The sequence below is a fragment of the Heterodontus francisci genome, chromosome 24 (genome assembly GCF_036365525.1).
Source record: "Heterodontus francisci isolate sHetFra1 chromosome 24, sHetFra1.hap1, whole genome shotgun sequence".
In the NCBI taxonomy this organism is placed as follows: domain Eukaryota; kingdom Metazoa; phylum Chordata; class Chondrichthyes; order Heterodontiformes; family Heterodontidae; genus Heterodontus; species Heterodontus francisci.
Genome location: NC_090394.1, coordinates 69,985,223 through 70,012,095, shown reverse-complemented (window position 1 = coordinate 70,012,095; position 26,873 = coordinate 69,985,223). Strand labels below are relative to the sequence as shown.

The following is a 26,873-nucleotide window of genomic DNA, read 5'->3' as shown; positions in this document are numbered from 1 at the left end:
TTTGTGTGCAGGTGTGTGTGTGTATGCAGGTGTGGGTAGGTGTGTGTGTGTGTGTGTGTGTGCAGGGGTATGGGTGTGTGTGTGTGGGTGTGCAGGTGTAGGTGTGTCTGTGTGTGTGTGTGTAGGTGTGTGTGGAGGTGTGTATGTGGAGGTGTGTGTGTGGAGGTGTGTATGTGGAGGTGTGTGTGTGTAGGTGTGTGTGTGTAGGGGTGTGTGTGTGTGTGTAGGTGTGTGCAGGGGTATAGGTGTGTGTGTAGGGTGTGTGTGTGTAGGTGTAGGTGTGTGTGTGAATGTGTGGAGGTGTGTGTGTGTAGGTGTGTGTGTGTGTGTAGGTATGTGTGTAGGTATATGTGCAGGTATAGGTGTGTGTGTATGTGTAGGCGTGTGTGTAGGTATATGTGCAGGTATAGGTGTGTGTGTATGTGTAGGCGTGCATGCAGGTATGTGCGTTTGTGCTTGATTCTTCCCTCACTGTCGTTTTCCTGTTCCTTGTTAATTGCTGTTTGCTTGTACTTTCTTCCGTTTCTGATGAAAGGTCCATTCCCGAGACGTTAACCTGTCCTTTCTCTTCACAGATGCTGACTGATCCATTGAGCATTTTGACCTTTTGTGTTTTTGGTCCAAGTCATTGCCATTCCTGTAGTGTTGAAGGAATGCCGAGCCCTGCTGCTCACTGCCACTAGCACTATTGACTGAATAATCCAGGAAAGAACCCACTGAGCTCTTCCCCTGCTCTGGTGCCACCTTGTTTCAACCACAACATGTTACAGAAGCTTTTCCACAGGCCAGAAAGTGACTGAGCCTTTGTAATGTAACGCACGTCTGAGGGCCTACCTCACTCAAAATTTATTTCCTTTCTCAAGCTACCCTGAGGGCATTAACAATTAACCATGTAACATGGGAACCAGAGCCAGTGAGGAGGTGACAGATCCCCTTCTCTCAAGGACACTAGTGAACCAGTTGGATGTTTACAAAAAATCCAGCTGATTCCACAGTCAATTTTCCACTATCAGATTTATTGAACTCAATTTCACAACAAGCCAGTTGAATTTGAACTCACGACTGCTGATCTACTAGTCAAGCACCATATGCATTAAGCTAACACACCGATATAAAATGGACTAGAGGTAGTAGCTGCAGCCAAACTATCAAATAGAGCCAAATGACTCGGAAATACACAAGAAGCAGGTCTTGATCAGTCTGAGACTGAGTGGAAACTCGTTCATTTTGCACCCTGGCTTAAATAATATTAATAAGCACATTATTTAAATAAAATCCCAGCGGGGAAACTGAAAGCTGACTCCGACTACAGGAAAACATGTGTGGGCTTCAAAAGCCACAAAGATCTTTCTGCCTTCAGAGCTGAGCAGTAAATATCAAGGTTTGTATAATATAGCCCTTGAGCACCATATGAACTGTGGGTTCCCTTGGCATGTCTTTGGGCATCATGTCTAAGGCAATCTGTCACTTTATGGCATCTCTCTGTAGCAGCACACGTACATTGCAGACAGGAATATAAGACACTGGTAGGTAAAGAAAGGAATACCACAACCGAGAATGGGTCAGTCGGGGGACCGAGAAGCAACTTTGGTGTGTTTATTATCTCTCATTTACATCACAGCTGGATAGCTCTTTCAAGGAGCCAGCACAGGCACGATGGGCCGATTGGCCTCCTTTGGTCCGTGTAATTCCATTGAGCAGTTGACACCACTGGAAACTGGATGCATTCTTATTCAAGGTACAGTGCAAAAAATTCGACAAGGGAAGGGTTAAAAGCATATTCTCAAAGACGGCAGTTACTAAAAAAAACCTAAACATCAGTCTCACAATGAAGTGAAATGCAATGTAAATTGGATTGGTCATGTTTGTCAGCTTGTTAAAAGGAATTTCAACAGATCCAAATCTTTTACTAGAATAAATGATTACTCACCGCCTTCCAGCTCCGCTCTCACCAGAGACTTAACTGTGCAGAACGAAAGAGAGAGAGAAAGAGAGAGGGGAGGTGGGGAGAGAAAAAAACCTGACAGCTTTGAAACCTTGCAGCTTTATCTAGCGAGTCTTTACCACGAGTGTCGCGGTGCTCCCGGGCTCACTTACCTTCGCTTCCGACTGTGCCTCAGCCTTTTTCAGCTGCTGCTCACCATATGATTGCTCTGCCAATGGGCAACTTGACCCACTCTGGTGCCGGGCAGCTCCTGTGACAAAGTGGAACAGATAGAAAACATCAAATGGGCTGTCTTCGCACTTCAGCCTTGTGCAAACGACAGATCTAGAATTACATAGAATTTACAGCATAGAAACAGGCCATTCTGCCCATCTCGTACATGCTGGTGTTTATGCTCCACATGAGCCTCCTCCCGCCCTGCTTCATATCACCCTATCAGCATATCTTTCTATTCCTTTCCCACTCATGTGCTTATCTAGCTTCCCCTTAAATACATTTATATTATTCATCTCAACTATTCCCTGTGGTAACGAGTTCCACATTCTCAAAGAAGTTTTTCCTGAATTCCCTATTGGATTTATCAGTGACTATCTTATATTTATGGCCCATAGTTCAGGTCTCCTCTACAAGTGAAAATATCTTCTCTACATCTACTCTATCAAACCCTTTCATAATTTTAAAAACCTCTATCAGATCACCTCTCTGGAGGAAAGAGCCCCAGCCTGTTCAATTGTTCCTGATAGATATAACGTCTCAGTTCTGGTATCACTCTTGCGAATCTTTTTTTGCACTGCCACCAGTGCCTCTATATCATTTTTACAACACAGAGACTGGAATTGTACAGAGTGCTCCAAGTGTGCTCCAGTGCAAGGTTCTATACAAGTTGATGGTGAAAAATCCATACAGGGGTTTCTAGTGAGAGGAGTCACTGAAGAGGATCCCTCCCGTGGCTGGATTCAACCATCTCCTCGCGTGATCAGCAGTTTATTCGACCATGAGGGGCATCACTCCTGTCCTCATCTCATCTCCACTCACAACATGCACTATCCAGCAGGAGTGACTGGATTAGCATCAGGAGCACAACCTCAGCTGACTTTCCCTCCCCACCAGGACAGCACCCCTCCCCACCCCACCAGCACCCACCCAACTCTCTCGACCAAGGCTGTGGAACGAGTTGTGTCAGCACTGGATGTACTACAATTGGCCTCAGCACCCCAGGTTGCAGAGGAGGGGGTAAAAATCTGCCATCCAGTGACTGCACAGTAAAGAACACTTATGTACATGGTGGGTGCGGGCAGGATAGAGATCATCGTGATGTCTCTCAAGGTCGAATAACTTGCCGACACCATCCTGGCTCCCACATGAAGAACGCTGTCAGGCCATGTATGTTGCCTGTGAAAATGTCTCTTATTTTTAGTAGAGACGTGGGTAGAAAAACAAATGTAACTTATTAATCTTAATAATTGTAGTGCAATGATGTTTTAGTTTATCTTTCCAACGTTAATCTATATATTGCATCATATCAAATCACATATCAGGTGGCTGAGGAAATTATCCTTATCCTGAAGGGAGAGATGAGGAGTGAGTTTTATGCAGCGAGTTGTTAAGATCTGGAATACACTGCAGCAAATTCTACAGTAACTTTCAAAAGAGATTTGGACGAACACTTGAAAAGGAAAATTATTGTAGGACCACAGGAAAAGAGCAGAGGGGACTGGGGCCAATTGGATAGCTCTTTCAAAGAGCCAGCACAGGCATGAAGGGGCGAATGGCCTTCTTTATGTGCTGCATGATTCTCACAGCAGAATACATGGTTAAATGGCACACAGAAGGAATGGCCATGTGGTACCAAGAAGTGACTGGCATGGAGTTTACCCTGGCATGAATTAAAAAATTTCATCTTTAAAAATGATTAAAATAAATTATATATGTGACAAATTACATCTCCCAGTAATACATAACAAATGTCATCAATACAGTGTCATGTTATGAGCAATTGCTTACTAATACTGCATTACAGCATCAGCCTTTATTGTAAATACTGACAGATTTACATTTGTCCTTGAATCTACTTCTTAGCCGAGACCTGCGGTGTGCGCTCATTATTGTGCCAACCTACTTTAACAAGGAGAATGGAGGACCCAGAGAACACTATGCAGTTTGAAGCCTTTCATTCATTTCCCCTTTGTGACCCGCCAAAGACACTTTTAAATGACCAGCTGGCAGTTTCTCTTGCACTTTAATGAAAAAGCCCAAGCTCAACATTCAAGGCCTACCTGCAGGCTGCTCTGATTTGGCAACTCCTTCACCTCCTGCTGTCTCTGGAGCAGATCCCTTCTGGGTTAGAACTGTTTGCAGTAACTGTAGTGTTTAAAAAAAGGGGAGAATGGTTACAGGCTTGTTTCTGGAGACCCCGACTGTATCAAAAAATAATCGCTGGCATCTTAACAAAAAAACCTTTACAGGTTAAAGAGGCATGGTGGATAGATGGAACAGGGAGAGCAGTTTTCCCTTAGAAACAGCTGCGGTTATCACAGCTCAGGGCACTAGAGAGTGTTCTCGTTCTGTCACAATATGTGCTAAAACAGCTTTTCTTCAATAGATTGGTTACTATTTAAGGGATAGCTGCAGGTTGTACGGCACAAACAGAAACCAGAGACTCGATACAGCCAGCTCCTCACGACTGATTTGTGCTGATCTGTCTGTGAATCCTGTTTTCTTTAAAGCCACAGGTGCTGACATTCTCTCAGGTGATGAATGCTTAGTCATCACCATTGCAAAGCGTGTACAGGAAAATGGAAAGTCACCGCTTACAAAATTGTCATCACACTCTGGATTACTTTTTTATCTTGGACTGGGGAAATGCAAATGTTAAAGAGAATCGAGATGACGTTCCACCGAGTGCCACTTGTAGGGTGTTGGTAAAGTTGCCCAACAGTTATAGTCCTGGATAAGCATCCCAGAGACTGGGCATTGTAATCTCAACATGGCAAGCTGTGATCTTCAATCATTTGTAGGCAAACGCCCAAACATGATCATGCTATCAAATTGGAGCAAAACGTCAACTAGTTCACTCGTGCACTTCAGTGAAGGGAACTTGCTGTCCTTACCTGGTCTGGCATCCATGTGACTCCAGTTTCATGCTATGAATTTGACACTTAATGCCCATAGGATACCTAAGGCAGGGCAATAAATGCTCCAGTTGTACAGGGCTTTGGTGAGACCACATCTGGGGTACTATGTACAGTATTGGTCTCTGTACCTAAGGAAGAATATACTTTCCTTAGAGGGGGTGCACTGAAGGTTCACTAAATTGATTCTTGGGATGACAGGGTTGTCTGATTGAGTAGAATGGGCCTGTACTCTCTGGAGTTTATAAGATTGAAAGGTGATGTCATGGAAACATATAAGATTCTGAGAGGGCTTGACAGCGTGGATGCTGAGAACTGGATGAGTCCAGAACTAGGGGGCACTGTTTTAAAATTAGGAGTCGCCCTTTTAGGACAGAACTGAGGAGAAATATTTTCTCTCAGAGGGTTGTGCGACTTTGGAACTCTCTGCCTCAGAGGGTGGTGGAGGCGGGATCATTGAATATTTTTAAGGCAGAGGTAGATAGATTCTTGTTAGGCAAGGTGATCGGGGGTAGACGGGAGTGTGGAATTTGAGACACAATCAGATCAGCCATGATCTTATTGAATGGCGGAGCAGGCTCAAGGGGCTGAATGGCCTACTTCTGCTCCTAATTCGTATGTTCGTATGTTTGTATGTCCCCTAGCTGCAGATTCCAGAACCAGGGGGGCATAGTCTCAGGATAAGGGGATGGCCATTTAGCTCTGAGACGAGGAAAAGTTTCTACACTCGGAGGGTTGTGAATTTTCGCAATTCTCTACCCCAGAGGCTGTGGATGCTTAGTTGTTGAGTATATTCAAGGCTGAGATCGACAGACTTTTGGACTCTCAGGGAATGAAGGGATATGAGGATTAGGTGGCAAAGTAGCGTTGTAGTCGAAAATCAGCCAGGACCTGATTGAATGGCGGAGCAGGATTGAAGGGCCAAATGGCCTCCTCCTGCTCCTATTTCTTATGTACTTATGTACCCAGGATGAGCAATAAATGCTATCTGGACTGGGCAATAAATGCTACATTACTAGTTTTGGCTATGTCCCAAGAACTAATATATTTACATGAAATTCCTGTTAACTTGTTAATTACTGTTTTACAGTGCTTCTCTGTTGCCTCTTTGCCATTATAATATAGAACCCATTCCCTGGTGCTTATCTCCCCCTCCAACTTCTTTTCTAAAAAATGTATTCTTGCAATGTAGGTGCCGCTGACAAGGCTGGCATTTATTGCCTGTCTCTAATTGCCCTGAGACGGTGGTGGTGTGCCACCTTCCTGAATCGCTGCTTGCACTTCCATACAATTTGCTCGGCCGCTTCAGAGTCAACCACGTTGGTGTGGGGCTGGAGTCACATAGAGCAAACTGGGTACGGATGGAAGCTTTCCTTCCCGAAGGAACAATTAGATTTTTACGACAATGGTCCTCTTCAGTGATACCAGCTTTTTATTTTTCGATTTTGTAATCTCAATTCAGAATTTTCAAACTGCCCTGGTGGGATTGGCACTCACATCTGCTAGATTACTAATGCAGTAATATAATCTTGACCCCAGGCCCAATCTTCCTGTATCTTGAGTATTTACTTTGCCTCAGCAACCCGCTGTGAGGTGACACACGAGATCTGGCTGATAATGTTGAGACAGTGGCCACGGAATTTGGCTCCAGAACACCGCTGCCGCTGCAGAAGCCCAAAACTCAAAAAATGTCGACTGGAATGCTTCAGGCCACTTCTGGGGCAGGGTGCCCTGGCTGTAAGGGTGCTAGCGTGGGTATACACTGCGGGCACCAGAAGCATGAAGAGTGCGTGGATTGTGATGTCAAGCAGCCTCTAATGCTGATTTGGTGCACAACCTGCCAATTGGATCATGCTGGTCCCATTAACGCCCTCTCTTAATCACTCCCAGCTGCACGAGGGACCCACTGCTCCACCAACTAGAGCTATAGGGTCTTTAGGTAACATCTCTCCGACTTCCGCCTCAGCCAGGAGCAGTGCATGAGGTGCCTGCATTTCACTAAAGAGATGGTGACTGAACTGTGCCACCTCCTAAACCTGAACTGCAGCCGCAGAGCTCCATTTGCTTTCCTGTATCTTCTTCCTGAGCCACTTCATCCTGAGACGGTTGTAGCAGTTTTTATACATTGAGTGTAACTCCCCTACATACTAAGTTTCTAAAAGAGGTAGCTGCAGAGATAGTGGATGTGCTGGTTATGATTTTCCAAAATCCCCTAAATTGTAGAACATTCCCAGGGGATTGGAAGTTAGCAAATGCAACACTGCTATTCAAGAAAGGAGGGAGAGAGAATACAAGGAACTACAGGGCAGTTGGCCTGACATCAGTCATTGGGAACATGCTGGAACCTATTATTAAGGAAGTCTTAACAATGCACTGAGAAAATCATAGTATGATCAGAGAAAGTCAACATGGTTTTACGCAAAGGAAATCGTGTTTGACAAATTAATCAGAGTTTTTTGAGGATGTAACTAGTAGGGTAGATAAAGGGGAACCAGTAGATATAGTATACCTGGATTTCCAAAAGGCATTCGATAAGGTGCCATACAAAAGATCAATACACAAGATAAGGGCTCATGGAGCTGGGGGTACTATATTAGCATGGATAGAGGATTGGTTAACAGACAGGAAGCGGAGAAAAGGGATAAACGGGGCATTTTCAAGTTGGCAGGCAGTGAATAGTGAACTGCCACAAGGATCAGTGCTGGAGCCTCAGCTATTTACAATCTATTTTAATGACTTAAATGAAGAGACTGAGAGAAATGTATCCAAGTTTGCTGATGATACAAAGCTAGGTGGGAATGTAAGCTATGAAGAGGACACAGGGAGACTGCACAGAGATATAGACAGGTTAAGTGAGTGGGCTACAAGGTGGCAAATGGAGTATAATGTGGGGAAGTGTGAGGTTATTCACTTTAGTCGTAAAAATAGAAAGGCAGAATATTTTTAAAAAGGCGTGAAACTTATAAATGTTGATTTTCAGAGAGACTTGGGTGTACTCATACAAGGAGTAGAGAAAGTTAGCATACAGGTACAAAAGCACTTAGGAAGTCAAATGGCATGTTGGCCTTTATTGCAAGGGGATTGGAGTACAAGAATAAAGAGGTCATGCTACAATTGTACAGGACTTTGGTGAGACCACACCTAGAATACAGTGCACAGTTTTGGTCTCCATATTTAAGGATATACCCGCATTGGAGACAGTACAGCAAACGTTCACTAGATTAGTTCTTTGGATGAGAGGGTTCTATGATGAGCGGCTGAGTAAATTGGGCCTATACTCTCTGGAGTTTTCTAGAAGAAGAATGAGAGGTGATCTCATTGAAACATGCATGATTCTGAAGGGGCTTGACAGGGTAGACACTGAGAGACTGTTTCCCCTGGCTGGGGAATCTAGAACACGGAGAGACAGTCTCAGGATAAGGAGCCGATCATTTAGGACTGAGATGAGGAGAAATTCCTTCACTCAAAGGGTTGTGAATCTTTGGAATTCTCTACTCCAGAGGGTTGTGGATGCTCCATTGTTGAATATATTTAAGATTGAGATAGTGTTACGACCGAGACTGGAGGAGTGCACTGTCGCTCTCTGGTTCTACTTCTTCACGGGTCACAACATATATTTAAATGTTTTATCCTGTTACCGATTGGCCAATTATATACTCTATTTTTATTTCAGAGTAAAATCCACCAACCAGTTTTCTTTAATAAACAACAAAATTTTTAATTTATTATAAAACAAGGCTTATTCAGTAGAGATGCAAAGCATTAACACACGGGTTGAAATATGAAAATTCCCTTCTAAATTAACCCAACACACAAGTGCGCACACACTCACACCGGTTAAAGAAAAAATAAAGACGTTTTCTCTGCAGAGATCTCTTTACAAAAAGACAAAAAAAACTTTGGCCAAATATTTTTTAATTCTTTAAGGAATAAAGAATAAGATACATGATGTTCTCCACTAGCCCTTTTAGTCTGGCATCCGGATACTCGTAGACGGCTGTCACTGGGATCTTTTTGGAGCATTCTCTTCAGGCGATGTTGAGGATTATTCAGGCAGGCTTTTCAGGAGAAATGCGGCATCAATTACTCCAGTCCACACACTGGATTCTCAAAGGGGTGGAAAAGGATGAGCTGGTGGATTCTCTCTTAGCAGGCTGACCCCCAACTGACTCAAAACAATATCCAAACGAAACCAACTCTTGACCACCATAAATCTTGACATGCCACTTCTCGGTAAACAACTCCCCTAGTCACCAAGGCTATTGCTGTTTACTTAGCTTAAGACATATGACATCCAGTAAGGGTTTGTTTTTAAACAAAATCTCAAGTCCTTCCAGTATTCTTTTAAAAAAACCGAAGTCTATGAAATCTCTACAGTCTTTCAAATGAAACCATTTCCTCAATTTTTAAACGAGTCCTCAAAAAATATTAAAAATGGAAGTACTTTAATGACCATGGACAGATTTTTGGTCTCTCAGGGAATCAAGGGATATGGGGAGCAGGCGGGCAAGTGGAGTTGAGGCTGAGGATTGGTCTGATCATATTGAATGGCAGAGCAGGCTCAATGGGGAGTATGGTCTACTCCTGCTCCTATTTCTTATGTTTTTATATTCCCCTCTAAGAAGGACAGGCTGCCTTTAAGAGGTCCAGGCTAGCTGTGATAGATGCATGCAATTATTCCTCCTATTGAGTGTGCAGCCAGTCAGCAGCACATTTTGCACTGAGGTGCACAATGCAATCATTTAGAAGAGCAGGCAGCACAAAATTTGTGTGCTACCTCCCTCAATGCAGCAGAGGTGGGGTAATCACACATCCTAATCCAATTTTTGCCCCAGTCTATGTGGATTTTACTCTCCGACTGATTATTCTGCACATTTTGACTCCTACATGCTGAGGTACTGAAGCAGGGATGCTGTTTTTATAAGGAATCAGTTCATTTTAAGCCTTTGATTTCTTAACGTATATTAATTTTCTTTAATGTCTTGTCATTATCCACAGTTACTATTATATTATCTGTAGTTGGTGATTGAAACATTACTTACTAAAACCTGGCAAATCGTCCTTACTTTCACTAAGTTTAAGCATTTTGAAGGGGTTTTATTATATTAAGGATCTATAAAGGTCCAAGTTGCTGATGAATTGTCCATTTTACAAAGAAACACAGGCAATCACACTTGAATATAATTGACTTTGATGATGCATATAGTTTGATGATTCAATGACATTCATCAGAAAATATTGCAACTTGTCTGATTAGTTTAAAAATGCACTCACCTGGGGAAAGTGGTATCTTTCATTTTTAAAGATGAAATATCTCTCCCTCCATGTAAACTCCCCAACCCATATTCAGGGCCACGCCTTGACCTTGCCATCTCACATAGTCTTGCTAGTCTCATTGTATCAATTACAGATAAGGCCATTTCTGATCACTTTCTTGTATCACTCTCCATACACATCCCTCTTCCGCATCCCAACACTACCTCATTCTGTATCCGTCCCTGGAAAAAACTATCCCCCAATTCACTTACAACTGCACTTTCAAAATCCCACCTGTCCAGCCTTTGGCCCTCCGTTCACCACAACATTTCTGCAGCTACAGATTTGCTGAACCGTACCCTCACCTCCACCTTTGATGCCCTCGTCCCCAATAAAAAGATCAGTCTCTCTCACCCTGATCGTTCCCTCTGGTACAGCTCTCATCTCCACTCCATTAAGTCCAAGGGATGCAGACTTGAAAGGATATGGGGGAAAATTGGTTTAGTCATTCACTGCCAGATCTGGTAGGACCGCTTACAACACTATCGGGTCCTGTTCTCGTCTGCTAAAGCTGCTCACTATTCCAGGATGATTCTCAAATGCAAAGATAACCTGCAGCTTCTTTTCTCTACTGCAAACTATCTACTTATACCCCACTCTCCTCTACCCTCACCTCCAACAAGAAGTGCAAGGAGCTCATAGATTGAGACCATCTGTTCAGCTGCCTCTGCTGCATCCCTCGTTTCCACTCATCCCCTGGGCCAAACTTCCTCTAATCCTCCCACCTGCCCTAGCCCTGAACTCGCATCTTTCTTGAGTTTCTCTCCTATCTCACCTCATGCCCTCTCTGAGCCTATCTTGTCCATGAGATCCACTTCCTGCTCCCTTGATCCTATTCCCACTAAACTGCTCATTACCCAACTTCCCCTCCTGCTGCTATTAGTCGATATTGTTAACGGTTCTCTCTCCTTTAAATCTGCTGTCATCACCCCACGCCTCAAAAAATTAACCCTTGTTCTTACCACCCTTGCAAAATACCATCCCATCTCCAACCTCCCTTTCCTCTCCAAGTCCTTGAATATGTTGTCGCTTCCCAGATCCGTTCCTATCTTTTCTGGAACTCCATGTTGGAATCCCTCCAATCAGGTTTCTGCCCCCTGCCACAGTACGGAAATGGCTCTTATCAAAGTCACAAATGACATCCTATGTGACTGTGACAAAGGTAAACTTTACCTCCTCATCCTTCTTGACCAGTCTGCAGCCTTTGACATGATTGACCACACCGTCCTCCTCCAACCCCTCTCCACTGTCATCTTCATTGGTGGGTCTGCTCTCACCTGGTTCCATTCTTATCTATCTAATTGTAGCCAGAGATCACTTCCAGTGGCTTCTCTTCCTGCTCCTGCACCATTACCTCTGGTGTCCCCCAAAGGATCAATCCTCAGCTCCTCCTATTTCTCGACTAGATGCTGCCCCTCGGCGACATCATCGGAAAACACAGCATTAGTTTTCACATGTATGCTGACGACACTCAGCTCTACCTCACCACCACCTCCCTCAACTCCTCCACTCTTGCTGAATTATCAGACTGCTTATCTAACATCCAGTGCTGGATTAGCAGAAATTTCCTCCAATTGAGAACAAAGAACAAAGAACAGTACAGCACAGGAACAGGCCATTCGGCCCTCCAAGCCTGCGCCAATCTTGATGCCTGCCTAAACTAAAACCTTCTGCACTTCCGGGGACCGTATCCCTCTATTCCCATCCTATTCATGTATTTGTCAAGATGCCTCTTAAACGTCGCTATCGTACCTGCTTCCACCACCTTCCCCGGCAACAAGTTCCAGGCACTCACCACCCTCTGTGTAAAGAACTTGCCTTGCACATCCCCTCTAAACTTTGCCCCTCTCACCTTAAACCTATGTCCCCTAGTAACTAACTCTTCCACCCTGGGAAAAAGCTTCTGACTATCCACTCTGTCCATGCCGCTCATAACTTTGTAAACCTCTATCATGTCGCCCCTCCACCTCCGTCGTTCCAGGTTCCAGTGAAAACAATCCGAGTTTATCCAACCTCTCCTCATCGCTAATGCCCTCCAGACCAGGCAACATCCTGGTAAACCTCTTCTGTACCCTCTCCAAAGCCTCCACGTCCTTCTGGTAGTGTGGCGACCAGAATTGCACGCAATATTCTGAGTGTGGCCTAACTAAATTTCTGTCCAGCTGCAGCATGACTTGCCAATTTTTATACTCTATGCCCCGACCGATGAAGGCAAGCATGCCGTATGCCTTCTTGACTACCTTATCCACCTGCATTGCCACTTTCAGTGACCTGTGGACCTGTATGCCCAGATCTTTCTGCCTGTCAATACTCCTAAGGGTTCTGCCATTTACTGTATACTTCCCACCTGCATTAGACCTTCCAAAATGCATTACCTCACATTTGTCCGGATTAAACTCCATCTGCCATTTCTCCGCCCGTCTCCAACCGATCTATATCCTGCTGTATCCTCTGACAATCCTCATCACTATCCGCAACTCCTCCAACCTTTGTGTCGTCCGCAAACTTACTAATCAGACCAGCTACATTTTCCTCCAAATCATTTATATATATTACAAAGAGCAAAGGTCCCAGCACTGATCCCTGCGGAACACCACTAGTCACATCCCTCCATTCAGAAAAGCACCCTTCCACTGCTACCCTCTGTCTTCTATGACAGAGCCAGTTCTGTATCCATCTTGCCAGCTCACCTCTGATCCTGTGTGACTTCACCTTTTGTACCAGTCTGCCATGAGGGACCTTGTCAAAGGCTTTACTGAAGTCCATATAGATAACATCCACTGCCCTTCCTTCATCAATCATCTTCATCACTTCCTCAAAAAACTCAATCAAATTAGTGAGACACGACCTCCCTTCACAAAACCATGCTGCCTCTCGCTAATAAGTTAGTTTGTTTCCAAATGGGAGTAAATCCTGTCCCGAAGAATCCTCTCTAATAATTTCCCTACCACTGACATAAGGCTCACCGGCCCATAATTTCCTGGATTATCCTTGCTACCCTTCTTAAACAAAGGAACAACATTGGCTATTCTCCAGTCCTCTGGGACCTCACCTGCAGCCAATGAGGATGCAAAGGTTTCTGTCAAGGCCCCAGCAATTTCTTCCCTTGCCTCCCTCAGTATTCTGGGGTAGATCCCATCAGGCCCTGGGGACTTATCTACCTTAATGCTTTGCAAGACACCCAACACCTCCTTTTTGATAATGAGATGACTGAGACTATCTACACTCCCTTCCCTAGGCTCATCATCCACCAAGTCCTTCTCTTTGGTGAATACTGATGCAAAGTACTCATTTAGTACCTCGCCCATTTCCTCTGGCTCCACACATAGATTCCCTTCTCTGTCCTTGAGTGGGCCTACCCTTTCCCTAGTTACCCTCTTGCTCTTTATATACATATAAAAAGCCTTGAGATTTTCCTTAATCCTGTTTGCCAATGACTTTTCATGACCCCTTTTAGCCCTCCTGACTCCTTGCTTGAGTTCCTTCCTACTGTCTTTATATTCCTCAAGGGATTTGTCTGTTCCTAGCCTTCCAGCCCTTACGAATGCTTCCTTTTTCTTTTTGACTAGGCTCACAATATCCCGCGTTATCCAAGGTTCCCGAAACTTGCCAAACTTGTCTTTCTTCCTCACAGGAACATGCCGGTCCTGGATTCTAATCAACTGACGTTTGAAAGACTCCCACATGTCAGATGTTGATTTACCCTCAAACAGCCGCCCCTAATCTAAATTCTTCAGTTCCTGCCTAATAATGTTATAATTAGCCTTCCCCCAATTTAGCACCTTCACCCAAGGACTACTTTTATCCTTATCCACAAGTATCTTAAAACTTATGGAATTATGGTCACTGTTCCCGAAATGCTCCCCTACTGCAACTTCGACCACCTGGCCGGGCTCATTCCCCAATACCAGGTCCAGTATGGCCCCATCCCTAGTTGGACTATCTACATATTGTTTCAAGAAGTCCTCCTGGATGCTCCTTACAAATTCTGTCCCATCCAAGCCTTGAGCACTAAGTGAGTCCCAGTCAATATAGGGGAAGTTAAAATCACCCACCACTACAACCCTGTTACCTTTACATCTTTCCAAAATCTGTCTACATACCTGCTCCTCTACCTCCCGCTGGCTGTTGGGAGACCTGTGGAAAATCTCCAACACCGTGACTGCACCCTTCCTCTTCCTGAGCTCCATCCATATTGCCTCGCTGCATGACCCCTCCGAGATGTCCTCCCGCAGTACAGCTGTGATATTCTCCTTAACAAGTAATGCAACTCCCCCACCCCTTTTACATCCCCCTCTATCCCGCCTGAAGCTTCTAAATCCTGGATTTAAATATTGGGAAGATTGAAGCCATTGTTTTCGGTCCCCACTCCAAACTCCATTCCCTAGCTATCGGCTCCATCCCTCTCCCTGGCAACAGTCTGAGATTAAGCCAGTCTGTTCGCAACCTTTGTGTCATATTTGACCCTGTGATGAGATTCTGACCTCATGGTCATGCCATTGCTAACACAGCCTATTTCCCAACTTCACCCCTGTCTCAGCTCATCTGCTGCTGAAACCCTCATTCATGCCTTCATTACCTCTTGACTTGACTATTCCAATACACTCCTGGCTGATCTCCCACATTCAACTCTCTGTAAACTTGAGGTCAGCCAAAACTCCGCCGCCCATGGTCTTAACTCGCACCAAGTCCCGTTCACCTATCACCCCTGTGCTCGCTGACCTACATTAGCCCCCGGTCAAGCAATGTCTTGATTTTAAAATTCTCATTCTCGTTTTCAAACCCCTCCATGGCCTCGCACCTCCCTATCTCTGAAACCTCCTCCAGCCCCACAACCCTTCAAGATATCTGTGCAACTCTAATTCTGGCCTCTTGTGCATCCTTGATTTTAATCGCTCCACCATTAGTGGCTGTGGTTTCAGTTGCCTAGACCCCAAGCTCTGGAATACCCTCCCTATGCCTCTCTGCCTCTCGACCTCGCTTTCTTCCTTGAAGACACTCCTTAAAACCTACCTCTTTGACCAAGCTTTTGGTCATCTGACCTAATATTTCCTTTTGTGGCTCGGTGTTATACTTTGTTTTATAATGTTCCTTGGGACATTTCATTAAATTAAAGGCACTATATAAATATAAGTTGTTGTTGTATGAAAATCCCAGGCATTTTAAGTCAGATGGCTGTATTGGTAATCTTATTGGTATTAGTGTTCGGATCACTTAAACATGGAATGAAGGCACCTTCAATTTATGACATATTCTTACTGTGTACTGCAGGCAGGATACTGATGCGTCATGACTCAGTTTCTATTGGTTGCCTGTGGCAAGCATAGACTCCCTGTCTATTGGATAATGAAGCTGCAATTGATGTTGTGAAGCTTCAGAGTACGAAGCAATCTTGTACAGATAGCAGCACATCAACTCGTTTGTCAAAGGAAAATTATCCGTTGAATTATAGGAATTGGTGCTTTGAGCGAGAATGTGGGGATATAGTTCTCACAATCTGTTTCCATCCTGATGTTGCTGAGTTCCCAACTCCCATTACTTTGTTCCCAGCTTCCATGCTCTTGAGCTCCCATTCTCCTGTGCTACCGAGTTCTTTATTACGGTCACGCTGTTTATAGAGAAGTGCCAACTAAATACTGGGTGCCCCCAGCCCCCCCATATGACGTAGTCAGCTCAGGCTGGCATTACTAGGCCCTGCAGAAAGCTGCCCATCGACAATATCACTAGCAGGTGGCATGGCAGTACAGGAGCCAGGAGAGAGAAAATGAGTGAGAAAGGAAGTAGTTCACCTTCACATGCATATTTTTTTTTAGAGGGTTTCTGCCTTCCTCATCCCTGCAGGCACTTCAGTACCATTCCACAGGCCCCAGTAGCCATCTGATGTATGACCCAACTAGCAGGCTATTGGACCATGCAGGCCATCATAGCCGCTCGCAATGCTGCCCCCTCGTGGTCACACACACACACACACCATCCTGACACACACACACACACACACACACACACACACACACACACACACACACACACACACACACACACACACACACACACACACACACACACACACACACACACACACACACACCATCCTGATCAGGAACAGATACCCAGGCAGGGACGTCAGGATCAGTTGTAGTAACCAGCCCAGCTGAGAGTGGCTAACTCAGCACAGAACAGGGATCAAACTTGGGACTTCACTGATCTGTATTTGGGCCATGCATTTACCATCCGCAGTGCTTTTGTGACTCACAGTTCTGGATAAATGAATGACTCCTCATGTCGTGTGGTCCAACAGTACAGACCCTCTCAATGGCATTCAGTGATTGAGAAACACTGTAAGGAGTTAATGCCAGCTCTGAAATTACGCACCATGGGATAGTACAATATGAGTGCTGAACACATTCGCATCAAAGCCCTCACTCCACAACTTTAACTATCCCTCTGCATAGCCTCAGTGCCTCTGGTACTCCATACAGCAGGCAGTTTACCCGAGATAGCAAGACTGTTGGTGGGATTTGAGCAGTACCTTACTCCCCTCCGGACCCGAGGCTGCAGCGGTGCCTCCTACACTCTGGCCGCTCCCAGAGCTCCGAGCGCTGGCCACGCTTCCAGTACTTCCTGCACTGCTCCGGTCACCACCTGCAAAAAGGATCAGAGCCAGGATCAATGCTGATTGACAGCAGTGAGTGCCAGAAACATACTTATTGGAAGAAAACGTTCAGTGCGTTGTTGGTGTTGTAAATGTTTCCACCCCACTCCCAGCCCCTTCCCCCCCACCCCTAGACCAGCAATCACTACTCTCTGGCCTGTCAATCATCTCTCTGCAATCCAATTCATGGAACAGTCCTAGATCTTTTAATCTCTATGACTCCATGTTGGATATCTACTATACTGATAGTAGAAAGGATAGGAAAGGTTGAAACAAAGCCGAGTTGTGGTGTTGACATTGCACTCGGGCACTGTTCCATGGAATGTGCCAGTGATCAGACGCAGAGTGCAAGGGAATGACTGGAAGCTACAAAAATTGCCTGTTAACCAGAGGCAAACCTGCAGGTTAAATGGCTTGGTGCTTGGTGCTGTGGGAAGGGGTGACACCCTCGTTTCACTGGGTGCCAAGGCAGGAAGTAGCAAGAGTGCCAAAGCTAATGGGTTCACCCACTACCACTTGCCTGGCATCTCTCGTCAGGAGCAGGCTGACCCTGATCCCTCGGCTGTCAATATGTGCTGCTCTGAAGCAGTGAACAGTGACTTTGCTCATGGACTGTTCTTGCACTGTTTGGTCAAAGAAGTAGTTTTAAGGAGCATCTTAAAGGAAGAGAGAGGTGGAGAGACTTAGGGAGGGAATTTCAGAGTTTAGGGCCCAGGCAACTGAAGTGCAGTGATTAAAATCTGAGACATTATCACCTATTTGTCACTTCAGGTTCACTCCTCAAAAAATAAACAGACATTTCTATGTGAGATGTATCATGCCTGGTGAGTTCCTGACATTATTTCGACATTAGCCCAAAATATTGAGAGCCTCTTGAGATCTCTGAGGCTCTTAAAGCTACTTGCAAATCTTGTTATTGAAACAAAACAACTGTTCCAAGAATATCTATTTGAGTTCTTTTGTTAGTTTCCAAATGTTTCATCAGTGTGTTGATGTACAGACTCTCCTAGATTCAGTATTATACTATGTTTCACTGGGACATACAACCATACCGCACAGCAGGAGGCCAATCAGCCCATTGTGCCTGTACCGACTCTGAAAGAGCTATCCAACTTGTCCCACTCTCCTGCCCTTTCCCCATATCCCTTCAAATGTTTCCCTTTCAAGTATTTATCCAATTCCCTTTTGAAAGTTACTATTGAATCCGCTTCCACCGCCCTTTCAGGCAGTGCATTCCAGATCATAACAACTTACTGTGTAAATAAAACGCTTCGCATCTCCCCCCTGATCATTTTGCTGATTATCTTAAATCTGTGTGCTCTGGTTACCAACCCTCCTTCCAGAGGAAAGAGTTTCTCCTTATTCACTCCTATCAAAGCCCCTCATAATTTTGAACACCTCGATTAAATTTCCCCTTAACCTTCTCTGCTCTAAGGGGAATGTTCCCAGCATCTCTAGTCTTTGCACATAACTGAAATCCCAGATGCAGACACCCAGAGACCTGGTTTACTAATCCAATCAGCACGAGTTTAAATCCACCCCTCCCACCCCACCCCCCACCCCCGCCATTTTGAGAATTTGAATATAATTTTTAAACAACAATCTCTAAATAAAAAGCTTGTACCAGTAAAAGTGACCGTGAAGCTGTTGGATTGTTATAAAAACCAGTTCATGAATGTCCTTGAGGGAAAGAAATCTGCGGTCCTTACATGATCTGACCTCTCGGTGACTCCAGTCCCACACTAATATGATTGACCCCTACCAGCCCTCTGAAGTAGTTTTGAAATTAGGGATGGGCAATACAGGTCGGCCTTGCCAGCAATGTCCAGATGTCAAGAATGAATTTTTTACAAATCGCACCATGTTTTTATGCCGGCACTTAACACTAAACTCTGTTTTGAAAGTGGCCTTTAGTGCTTTTAGATTTTGGATGGAGAGCCAGTTGGCCTCAGTAGGTGTGTTCAGCCCAGCTTTGACATAGAGACCAGGATTATTAACCCTCCAGGATTGTTCCTAGAGTCACCAGGAATTAAACATTAATCCCCAGGATACTCTGGGAGAAAAATGACAGAAGCGTTAAAAAAAATTTTTTTTTTCCTCGAACACTTTTGTTTATTAGTTATAAAAATATTGGACATATGGAAAAAAAACTGACTGACTGTCAAGAACCATCCAATTCGGTAATGAAGAGTCTGATCATGCTCCAATTGGAGTGCAAAGGTGGAGTGACACATGGATGGACTTATCAGGGTGGGAGGGTGGAGGAGGGATGGTTGGAAGCAATAGGGCCATGTGATGAGACCCCCAGGAATACATCTAACAGAGCTGGCAACCATAATGGAGAACCGCAGAGAGCTTACATAGAGAACCAGCTCCCCATCTTGTCCTGAAGACACAAGCTTGGGCCTACACTGTCCTGCATTCCTAGAGCCAGGGCCTGTGTTTGCTGTGTAACTTGACAGCTGGATAGTGACTGGCACATCTGCTGCAGTGTGAAATTGCTTCCAAGTCCCCCCAACAGAATGAAATCAGAAACGATCATCTTGCCAGACGTCACGTCGATAATTAAAATGGGACGGCTCTCTGTAAAGAATTAATAAGCCGGGCAAACACGCTCTGACTGGAGTTGTTACATTCACACATTGTCAGTACAATTAAGATGCTGAACCAATTCAACATCTTTTGCACATACATCCCTTTTTATCAGATGGTTTTGACAAGTCTTTTGTGTGTAAGTAATAGACTCGTCTCAAATCCACTGAGTGCCAGTGTTATGTAAAAATTAAAATCTACTCAGTACATTTTATATACGTTTAGTGGATTGTGTTTAACAGCTCACCTCAAAACGAGTTGAATTAATCTTTTTACACATCTATATATTTGAACAGACCAGATTTTTCAGAAAACGGTGGAATACTGAAACAATATCACAACTGTAGTGGCCCAATCCTGGCTCTAGCTTCGTCACCCCAACCCCCTCCACTCCTGCTCCGAGGTCATCCAAAACTCTGCTGTCCATGTCCTAACGACACACCATTCACCCACCATCTCTGTGCTCGCTGATCTATATTGCTTCCCAGTCTGGCAATGCCTCACTTTTAAAATTCTCATCCTTGTTTTCAAATCCCTCCATGGCCTCGCCCCTCCCTATCTCTGTAACCTCCTCCAACCCCACAACCCTCCGAGATATCTGCGCTCCTCTAATTCGGGCCTCTTGAGCATCCCTGATTTTAATTGCTTCACCATTGCTGGCCGTGCCTTCAGCTGCCTGGGCCCTAAGCTCTGGAATTCCCTCCCTACACCTCTCCGACTCTCTACCTCTCTCTCCTCCTTTAAGACGCTCCTTGAAACCTATCTCTGACCAAGCTTTTGACCATCTGCCCTAATATTAGCTTATGTGGCTCGGTGTCATATTTTGTTTTATAATACTCCTGTGAAACGCCTTGGAAAGTTTTATTATGTTAAAGCTGCTATATTAATGCAAGTTGTTGTTGTTGTTGATTCTAATAAATTCAAAAGGGAATTAGACAGTTATATGAAAAGGAAAAATGTGCAGGTTTATGGGGAGAAGGCAAGGGAATGGGACTGAGGGAACTGCTCTTTCGGAGAGCCAGTGCGGACACAATGGGCTGAATGGCCTCCTCCTGCAGTGTAACAATACTGTAATTCTGTGAAATTGGAGATCTGCAAGTAAATCCAGGGTACCAGGGCCAATTATAGAATTTACAGCTCTGTGTGGTGCTTAGTTTCATTATATTAAATTTAAACCTACTAAATCTCAATCCTGTCTAACACTGATATTTTCCTCTGTGCATTAGCTTTGATGAATTTGGAAATACATTATTTGTGATTATTGGGGCTATATCTTGCCTGAATAACGACCTTTGCAGTGCATTTCTAAGCATTTTATTTTCACACACACCAGAGCTTGAGGCACAGGCTAATTTATGGGGTGTTGATAAGAGTCATTATTTGGAGCTGGATGAATCTGCTTGGTTTGAAATCCCAGTTAAGAGGAATTGAAGACAGCTGGGGTAATATCAATGATCAGATAACAAAGGGATTTCATATCGATCTGGAAACACATCGTGACTAAAACCACACCGTTTGGTTTCAGACCCTGTGGCATTTTGTTCTTGTGTCAATGATTAGTACTGTTCCCAATCTGTGAGCCAAGTATTTTCAGGCCAGGTGTCGGTTAAACATAAAACTTGTTCTTGCCGTTTTGTGGCTGAACTTCATTAGCATTGTGTCAGCTCACTGATCGGCGGGGGCATGAAGGAAATATGGGGGTACTACCATGGAATGAAGCTGAGTTTTGTGGGGAGGGACTTTGTGATACCTGGGTGGTGGGGGGGGGGGGGGGGGGGGAGGGTCAAGCAGCAGGGTGGTTGATTTTCGTTTAAAAGCCTTTTACTTTGGGAGCAGCCTGCGGTGGGTCACTCTACGCACCACCGGTGAAGCTGCCGCCAATCGCCAAGTGTTGGAGTGTGCACAGTGTCCATTCTACCCATTGAACCTTAATATTGCATCAGGGTCCCATTGACCTCCTAGGACTTCTGAATTGGAATGAGCTAATGAAGAGATGCCCCCAAGGTTTCCAGTGGTCTTTGGGCTGCCCATATCAAGACCCCCACCGAAATGAGGGGGAGTGCAGACATTGGTGGAAATGGGTAGTAAGGGCTGTGCCTCAGGGTCCCATTGACATCACAGCACCCTGTTTTATAATGGGCCAATGAGTAGACTATCCCCATTCCCCAAACTCGCTTTCCAGTGATCCCTTGACTGCTCCTATCAAACCCCCTCCCACAAAAATGGCTCAGTGGCGCAGTGGTTAGTACCGCAGCCTCACAGCTCCAGTGACCCAGGTTCGATTCTGGGTACTGCCTGTGCGGAGTTTGCAAGTTCTCCCTGTGACCGTGTGGGTTTTCGCCGGGTGCTCTGGTTTCCTCCTACAGCCAAAGACTTGCAGGTTGATAGGTAAATTGGCCATTATAAATTGCCCCTAGTATAGGTGGGGATGTGAGAGGGTAATGAGATTAATGTAGGATTAGTATAAATGGTTGGCCCAGACTTGGTGGGCCTGTTTCAGTGCTGTATCTCTAAATAAATAAATAAAATGTAGGCAAAAATAGGCAGTAAGAGCTGTCACACTACCACCCCTGTCTGCAGCTAGCAAGGCAATGAAACTTGGCCCTTCTCATGTTGAAATCATTTTGTTCCATCCTGTTCATGCACAGATGGGTCCGTTAAATGAGGCGGTTTGTTTTTTGCCGAAACTGAGGTCATGTAACTTCACTAAACTATAGTTTAACTTTGGAAATTGGGAAAATACATTCATCCACAGAGTTTGCTGGCCAATTTGACCCTTAAGTAGGTGACAAGAGGACAGGAGACAACGCTATGCAAAAGCCTGGGAGGAGAAATGATTGCTCATAATGTTTTCATACAATTGCTTAACGTGATTTTTTTTTCCTCTCTGGTATTTTCATGGAGCTGTTAATCCAGTTTTAATAAAATCATACAGTTCACATATGTTTGGTACTATGTCTTAATTAAATTCAATTCATGTTGAAAGCTTTTCAGTTTTTCACACCAATAACTTGCAGCAACTTGACATGGCAACGGTTTTGTGAAGAAGTGACGAACACTTGGTCAAATATCTCATGAAATGATACAGCACAGAACGAGACCATTCAGCCCATCCTGTCTGTGTCAGCACTGAAAGAGCTATCCAATTAGTCTGACTCCCCTGGATGGAATCCAAAATCCAGACGGGCTTTTGCTGCAGTTCTAAAATTCCGTACTGATCACAGTAAGGCACATTACATTAGATATTACTATGTATGCAAGGTTTAATCTGACATCAATATATTGAGGGCGGCACAGTGGCGCAGTGGTTAGCACCGCAGCCTCACAGCTCCAGGGACCCGGGTTCGATTCCAGGTACTGCCTGTGTGGAGTTTGCAAGTTCTCCCTGTGTCTGCGTGGGTTTTCTCCGGGTGCTCCGGTTTCCTCCCACAAGCCAAAAGACTTGCAGGTTGATAGGTAAATTGGCCATTATAAATTGTCACTAGTGTAGGTAGGTGGTAGGGAAATATAGGGACAGGTGGGGATGTTTGGTAGGAATATGGGATTAGCGTAGGATTAGTATAAATGGGTGGTTGATGTTCGGCACAGACTCGGTGGGCCGAAGGGCCTGTTTCAGTGCTGTATCTCTAATCTAAGAGACAAACCGGAGGAGATCGATTTCGGTTCCTAGGCACATCTGCCGAAGAACACATGAGCTTCGGGCTTTTTGTTCAATGAGTTATTTATGTGTGGCCTAGTTGATTGGGTTGATTTGACAGATAAGCCACTTGTTAACTAGCTTGGCACCAATTTGAACTAAACTAGTCCATGCCAGCTCCAGGCTTCCCTTTGCAGATTCCAGGCCAGATATGGACTTCATCTGACCCTTGTAGGACAGTATGGCATGGGTGTGATTTTCCTGCTGACAGGCTAAAATGTTCTGGGACATAATAAGGCAATAATGCAACCTGTGCTATTCTCTCAGAAGATTTCGGCAAACTAGTTGCCTGGAGAAACAAGGCCACACCTGGTTACCAGAGAATTAGATAACCAGCAGGAAAATGGTCAATTGGTGCCAAACCAATAAAAGAAAGACTTGCATTTATATATCGCCTTTAGTAACCTCACGATGTCCTAAAGCACTTTACAGCCAATTAAGTTCCTCCGTTGCAGTGGAATCACCACTGTAATTTAGGAAACGCAGCAGCCATTTGCACACAGCAAGCTCCCACAAACAACAATGTGACAATGGCCAGATAACTTTTTTTTTAGGTGTTGAGTGAGGGATAAATATAGGTAAGGACACTGGGAATAACTCCCAGGGACAATAACGCTGTGCCTTGCGCTGGGGCACAATAGAAGTTATAGCAAGGCTGTCAGAATTCATTGCTGAAGCTGAAATAAAATGCAGTTGGAGACATTTTCACCGAATCTACCTGCAAACGGTTTCCGTAGCACCCAAATCTCCTCAGGTGTGGTCGTGATTGGTTGCACTGGAGACAGATGGGAAGGACTTGATTCAGAACCTCGGGAACCTGCAAGAATGTCAATCACATTTTCAATGTGCTTTTTTGTTTTTCCCTCCTCCATCCCTTTTTACATTCCCGATCAAACTTTGTTGCTATAACAGCAATAAGACAGGCTCATGCATTTTCCTTCTCAATCTCTGTGGCACAGAGTCGAAAGGGATTGATTTGACATCAAACCCAGCAAGTTCACCTTGTCTAATTTTGTGTTGTAAAGTTCAGCAAAAAGAAATCAGCAAAGAAAACTAATTCAGCAGGTTAAAATTTCCTATAATCTTGATCATTAATGATCGATGCCATTTCCCCACACTATAGTTGAGAAGTTACAAGTGAGGCCTAGTGAATGAATATCCTCATCAGTTTATTTCTATCTTGTCTTTATGTTTGTCAAGTTCCTTTCTTTAGGAGCTTTTGGTTTAAAGATGTGACCTGTTTTGATGCTGGTGGGCCTTCACTTTCCTCTGCCCTCCACATCCAACCACAACGAGTTACTTCCACTTGTGGCCTGGGCTAGGAGTGAGCCATTCCCCCTCTCTCTCTCTCTACGGTGAAGGTACACTGGAGTCATAAGCAGGCATGGCACAGTAACCTATCTACTACAATTGGAACAGGGTTGAGCCCAGGGCTGTAGGCGACCACAGTCCTGGAAAAAAGGTTTGCTTCAAGCAAACATCCCTCAAAATACACAGAGAGGCAAACAGCAGACAAATTATAGGTGATGAGGAGAAATACGTCACACATATACTGTACACAATATTTCATACAATTCGATCCTGATTACCTGGGAAAATGGACTAAAAGCTGCTCGATCAGCTGGGTCTTTTGTCTGAATCAAAAAAAAACCCCCATGTATTTCTGCTTCTTTTTGATTTGCAATTGCATACTGCAGCACTTTAACAGGTTCATTTCTGACAACTTCAGAAGTAGGTCAGGAATATATAAGAACGTAAGAACTAGGAGCAGGAGTTAGACCATATGGCCCCTTGAGCCTGCTCCACCACTCAATCTGATCATGGGCTGATCTTGGGCTTCAACTGCACTTTCCCGCCCACTCCCCATATCCCTTGATTCCCTGACAGACCAAACATCTGTCTATCCCAGCTTTAAATGTATTCAACAATGAAGCATCCACAACCCTCTGGGGTAGAGAATTCCAAAGATTCACAACCCTTTGAGTGAAGAAGTTTCTCCTCACCTCAGTCCTAAATGATCGACCCCTTATCCTGAGACTCTGCCCCCATGTTCTAGATTCCCCAGCCAGGGGAAACAGTCTCTCAGTGTCTACCCTGTCAAGCCCCTTCAGAATCTTGTATGTTTCAATGAGATCATCTCTCATTCTTCTAAATTCCAGAGAATATAATCCCAGTTTTCACAGCTTCCCATCATAGGGCAACCCTCCCATCCCAGGAACCAGGTTAGTGAACCTTCGCTGTACTGCCTCCAATGCAAGCTTATCCTTCCATAAATATGGAGACCAAAACTGCACACAATACTCCAGGTGTGGACTCACTAAAGCCCTGTACAATTGTAGCAAGACTTCCTTATGCTTTTACTCCAGTCACCTTGCACAATGCCATTTGCCTTCCTAATTGCTTTTGTACCTGCATGCTAACTTTCTGTGTTCCCTTGTAAGAGTGTACCCAAGTCTCTCTGAACATCAACATTTAGAGGATTGCTTCGCAGCTCTAGTTTCATAGCACATGGAATCCAATGACTAGTTCCAACTGAGTCTGCATTGCATTGATCCATTAATCCCCACCCACACTAATATCAGCAAAAGGTAGTAGACAAAGTCTTCTGCCATATGAACCATTGGCCAGAATTTTAAAGCCCCCCAAACGAGCGGGCTTGTGATTGGTGGGGGGGAGGGGGCCGTAAAATTGAGTGGGAGGCAGGGGGTGCCGTTCCTGACGTCTTTCAGCCCCGCTGCAATTTTACGTGAGGCGGCGGTGGTGAGAAATGGGTTGCCCACCCCAGGCCAATCAAGGCCCTGAAGTGGCCAATTAACCACCACTTAAGGGCCTCCTCAAGCCGCCACTGGTATTTTACCAGTGGCAGCCCGGTGGCAAAGGCCACCAGAACACTGCCAGGTAAAATCTGGCGGCCTTCTTGCAGGCCTGTGGGCGGGAATGGGGGGGGGGGGGCTCCCTCATGATCAGGCACCCTGTGCCCCACAGAGGGCTCCCCGTACAGCCCAACCGCTCCCACTGGACAACACTCCCCCCCCCCCACCCCACCCACTCTGATTGCCCCCGGCGAGGCCCCAAAAACGTACCTTGGTTCTGGGGCTATCATCCCTCTTGCTGGGTGCAGTCCCAGCAGTGGCCATCGCTCCCAGTGGCGCTACTGGGACTGAGCTGCTGGCCCGCTGATTGGTCAGCAGCTCCATTAGGCGGGACGTCCTTCCTCAAGGAGATGAAAGTCCCGCCCAAGACCAATTAGGGGCCCCGGGAGCCAAAAATCCTGGCTTGGCTCCCTAGGCCCAGTGAATGCGGGCTCGCCACCGATTTTTCGGCCAGTGGGCGGTGCCTCCTACCCAATGTAAAATTCTGTCCATTATGTCATCCAAACTCCTTATACAAATAAACACCTTCCTGAAACTGGGTCAAAGCGCATTGCACAGCTATTGTTGTAGTACCATCCAAATAACTGTCCTAAAGCTGGAGGGAATAGCTACATTTGATAAGCTCATGTAACATCAATTATTTAATAAATAAAAGTAAATAAAGACT

The 26,873-nt window shown here is 45.0% G+C and overlaps 1 protein-coding gene across 7 annotated transcripts in view; it reads right to left on the bottom strand.

Moving 5' to 3' along the window:
• caskin1 (CASK interacting protein 1) overlaps positions 1–26,873 on the bottom strand; it is a 646,418-nt gene that overhangs the window by 52,101 nt on the left and 567,444 nt on the right. For all 7 annotated transcript variants that reach the window (XM_068056519.1, XM_068056520.1, XM_068056521.1 and 4 more), the window contains 4 exons: positions 24,052–24,150; positions 16,922–17,034; positions 4,222–4,306; positions 2,098–2,195 (listed from right to left, as the gene is read on the bottom strand). In XM_068056519.1, coding sequence (XP_067912620.1) covers positions 2,098–2,195; positions 4,222–4,306; positions 16,922–17,034; positions 24,052–24,150 — 395 coding nt within the window. The remainder of the gene's footprint in view (positions 1–2,097; positions 2,196–4,221; positions 4,307–16,921; positions 17,035–24,051; positions 24,151–26,873) is intronic.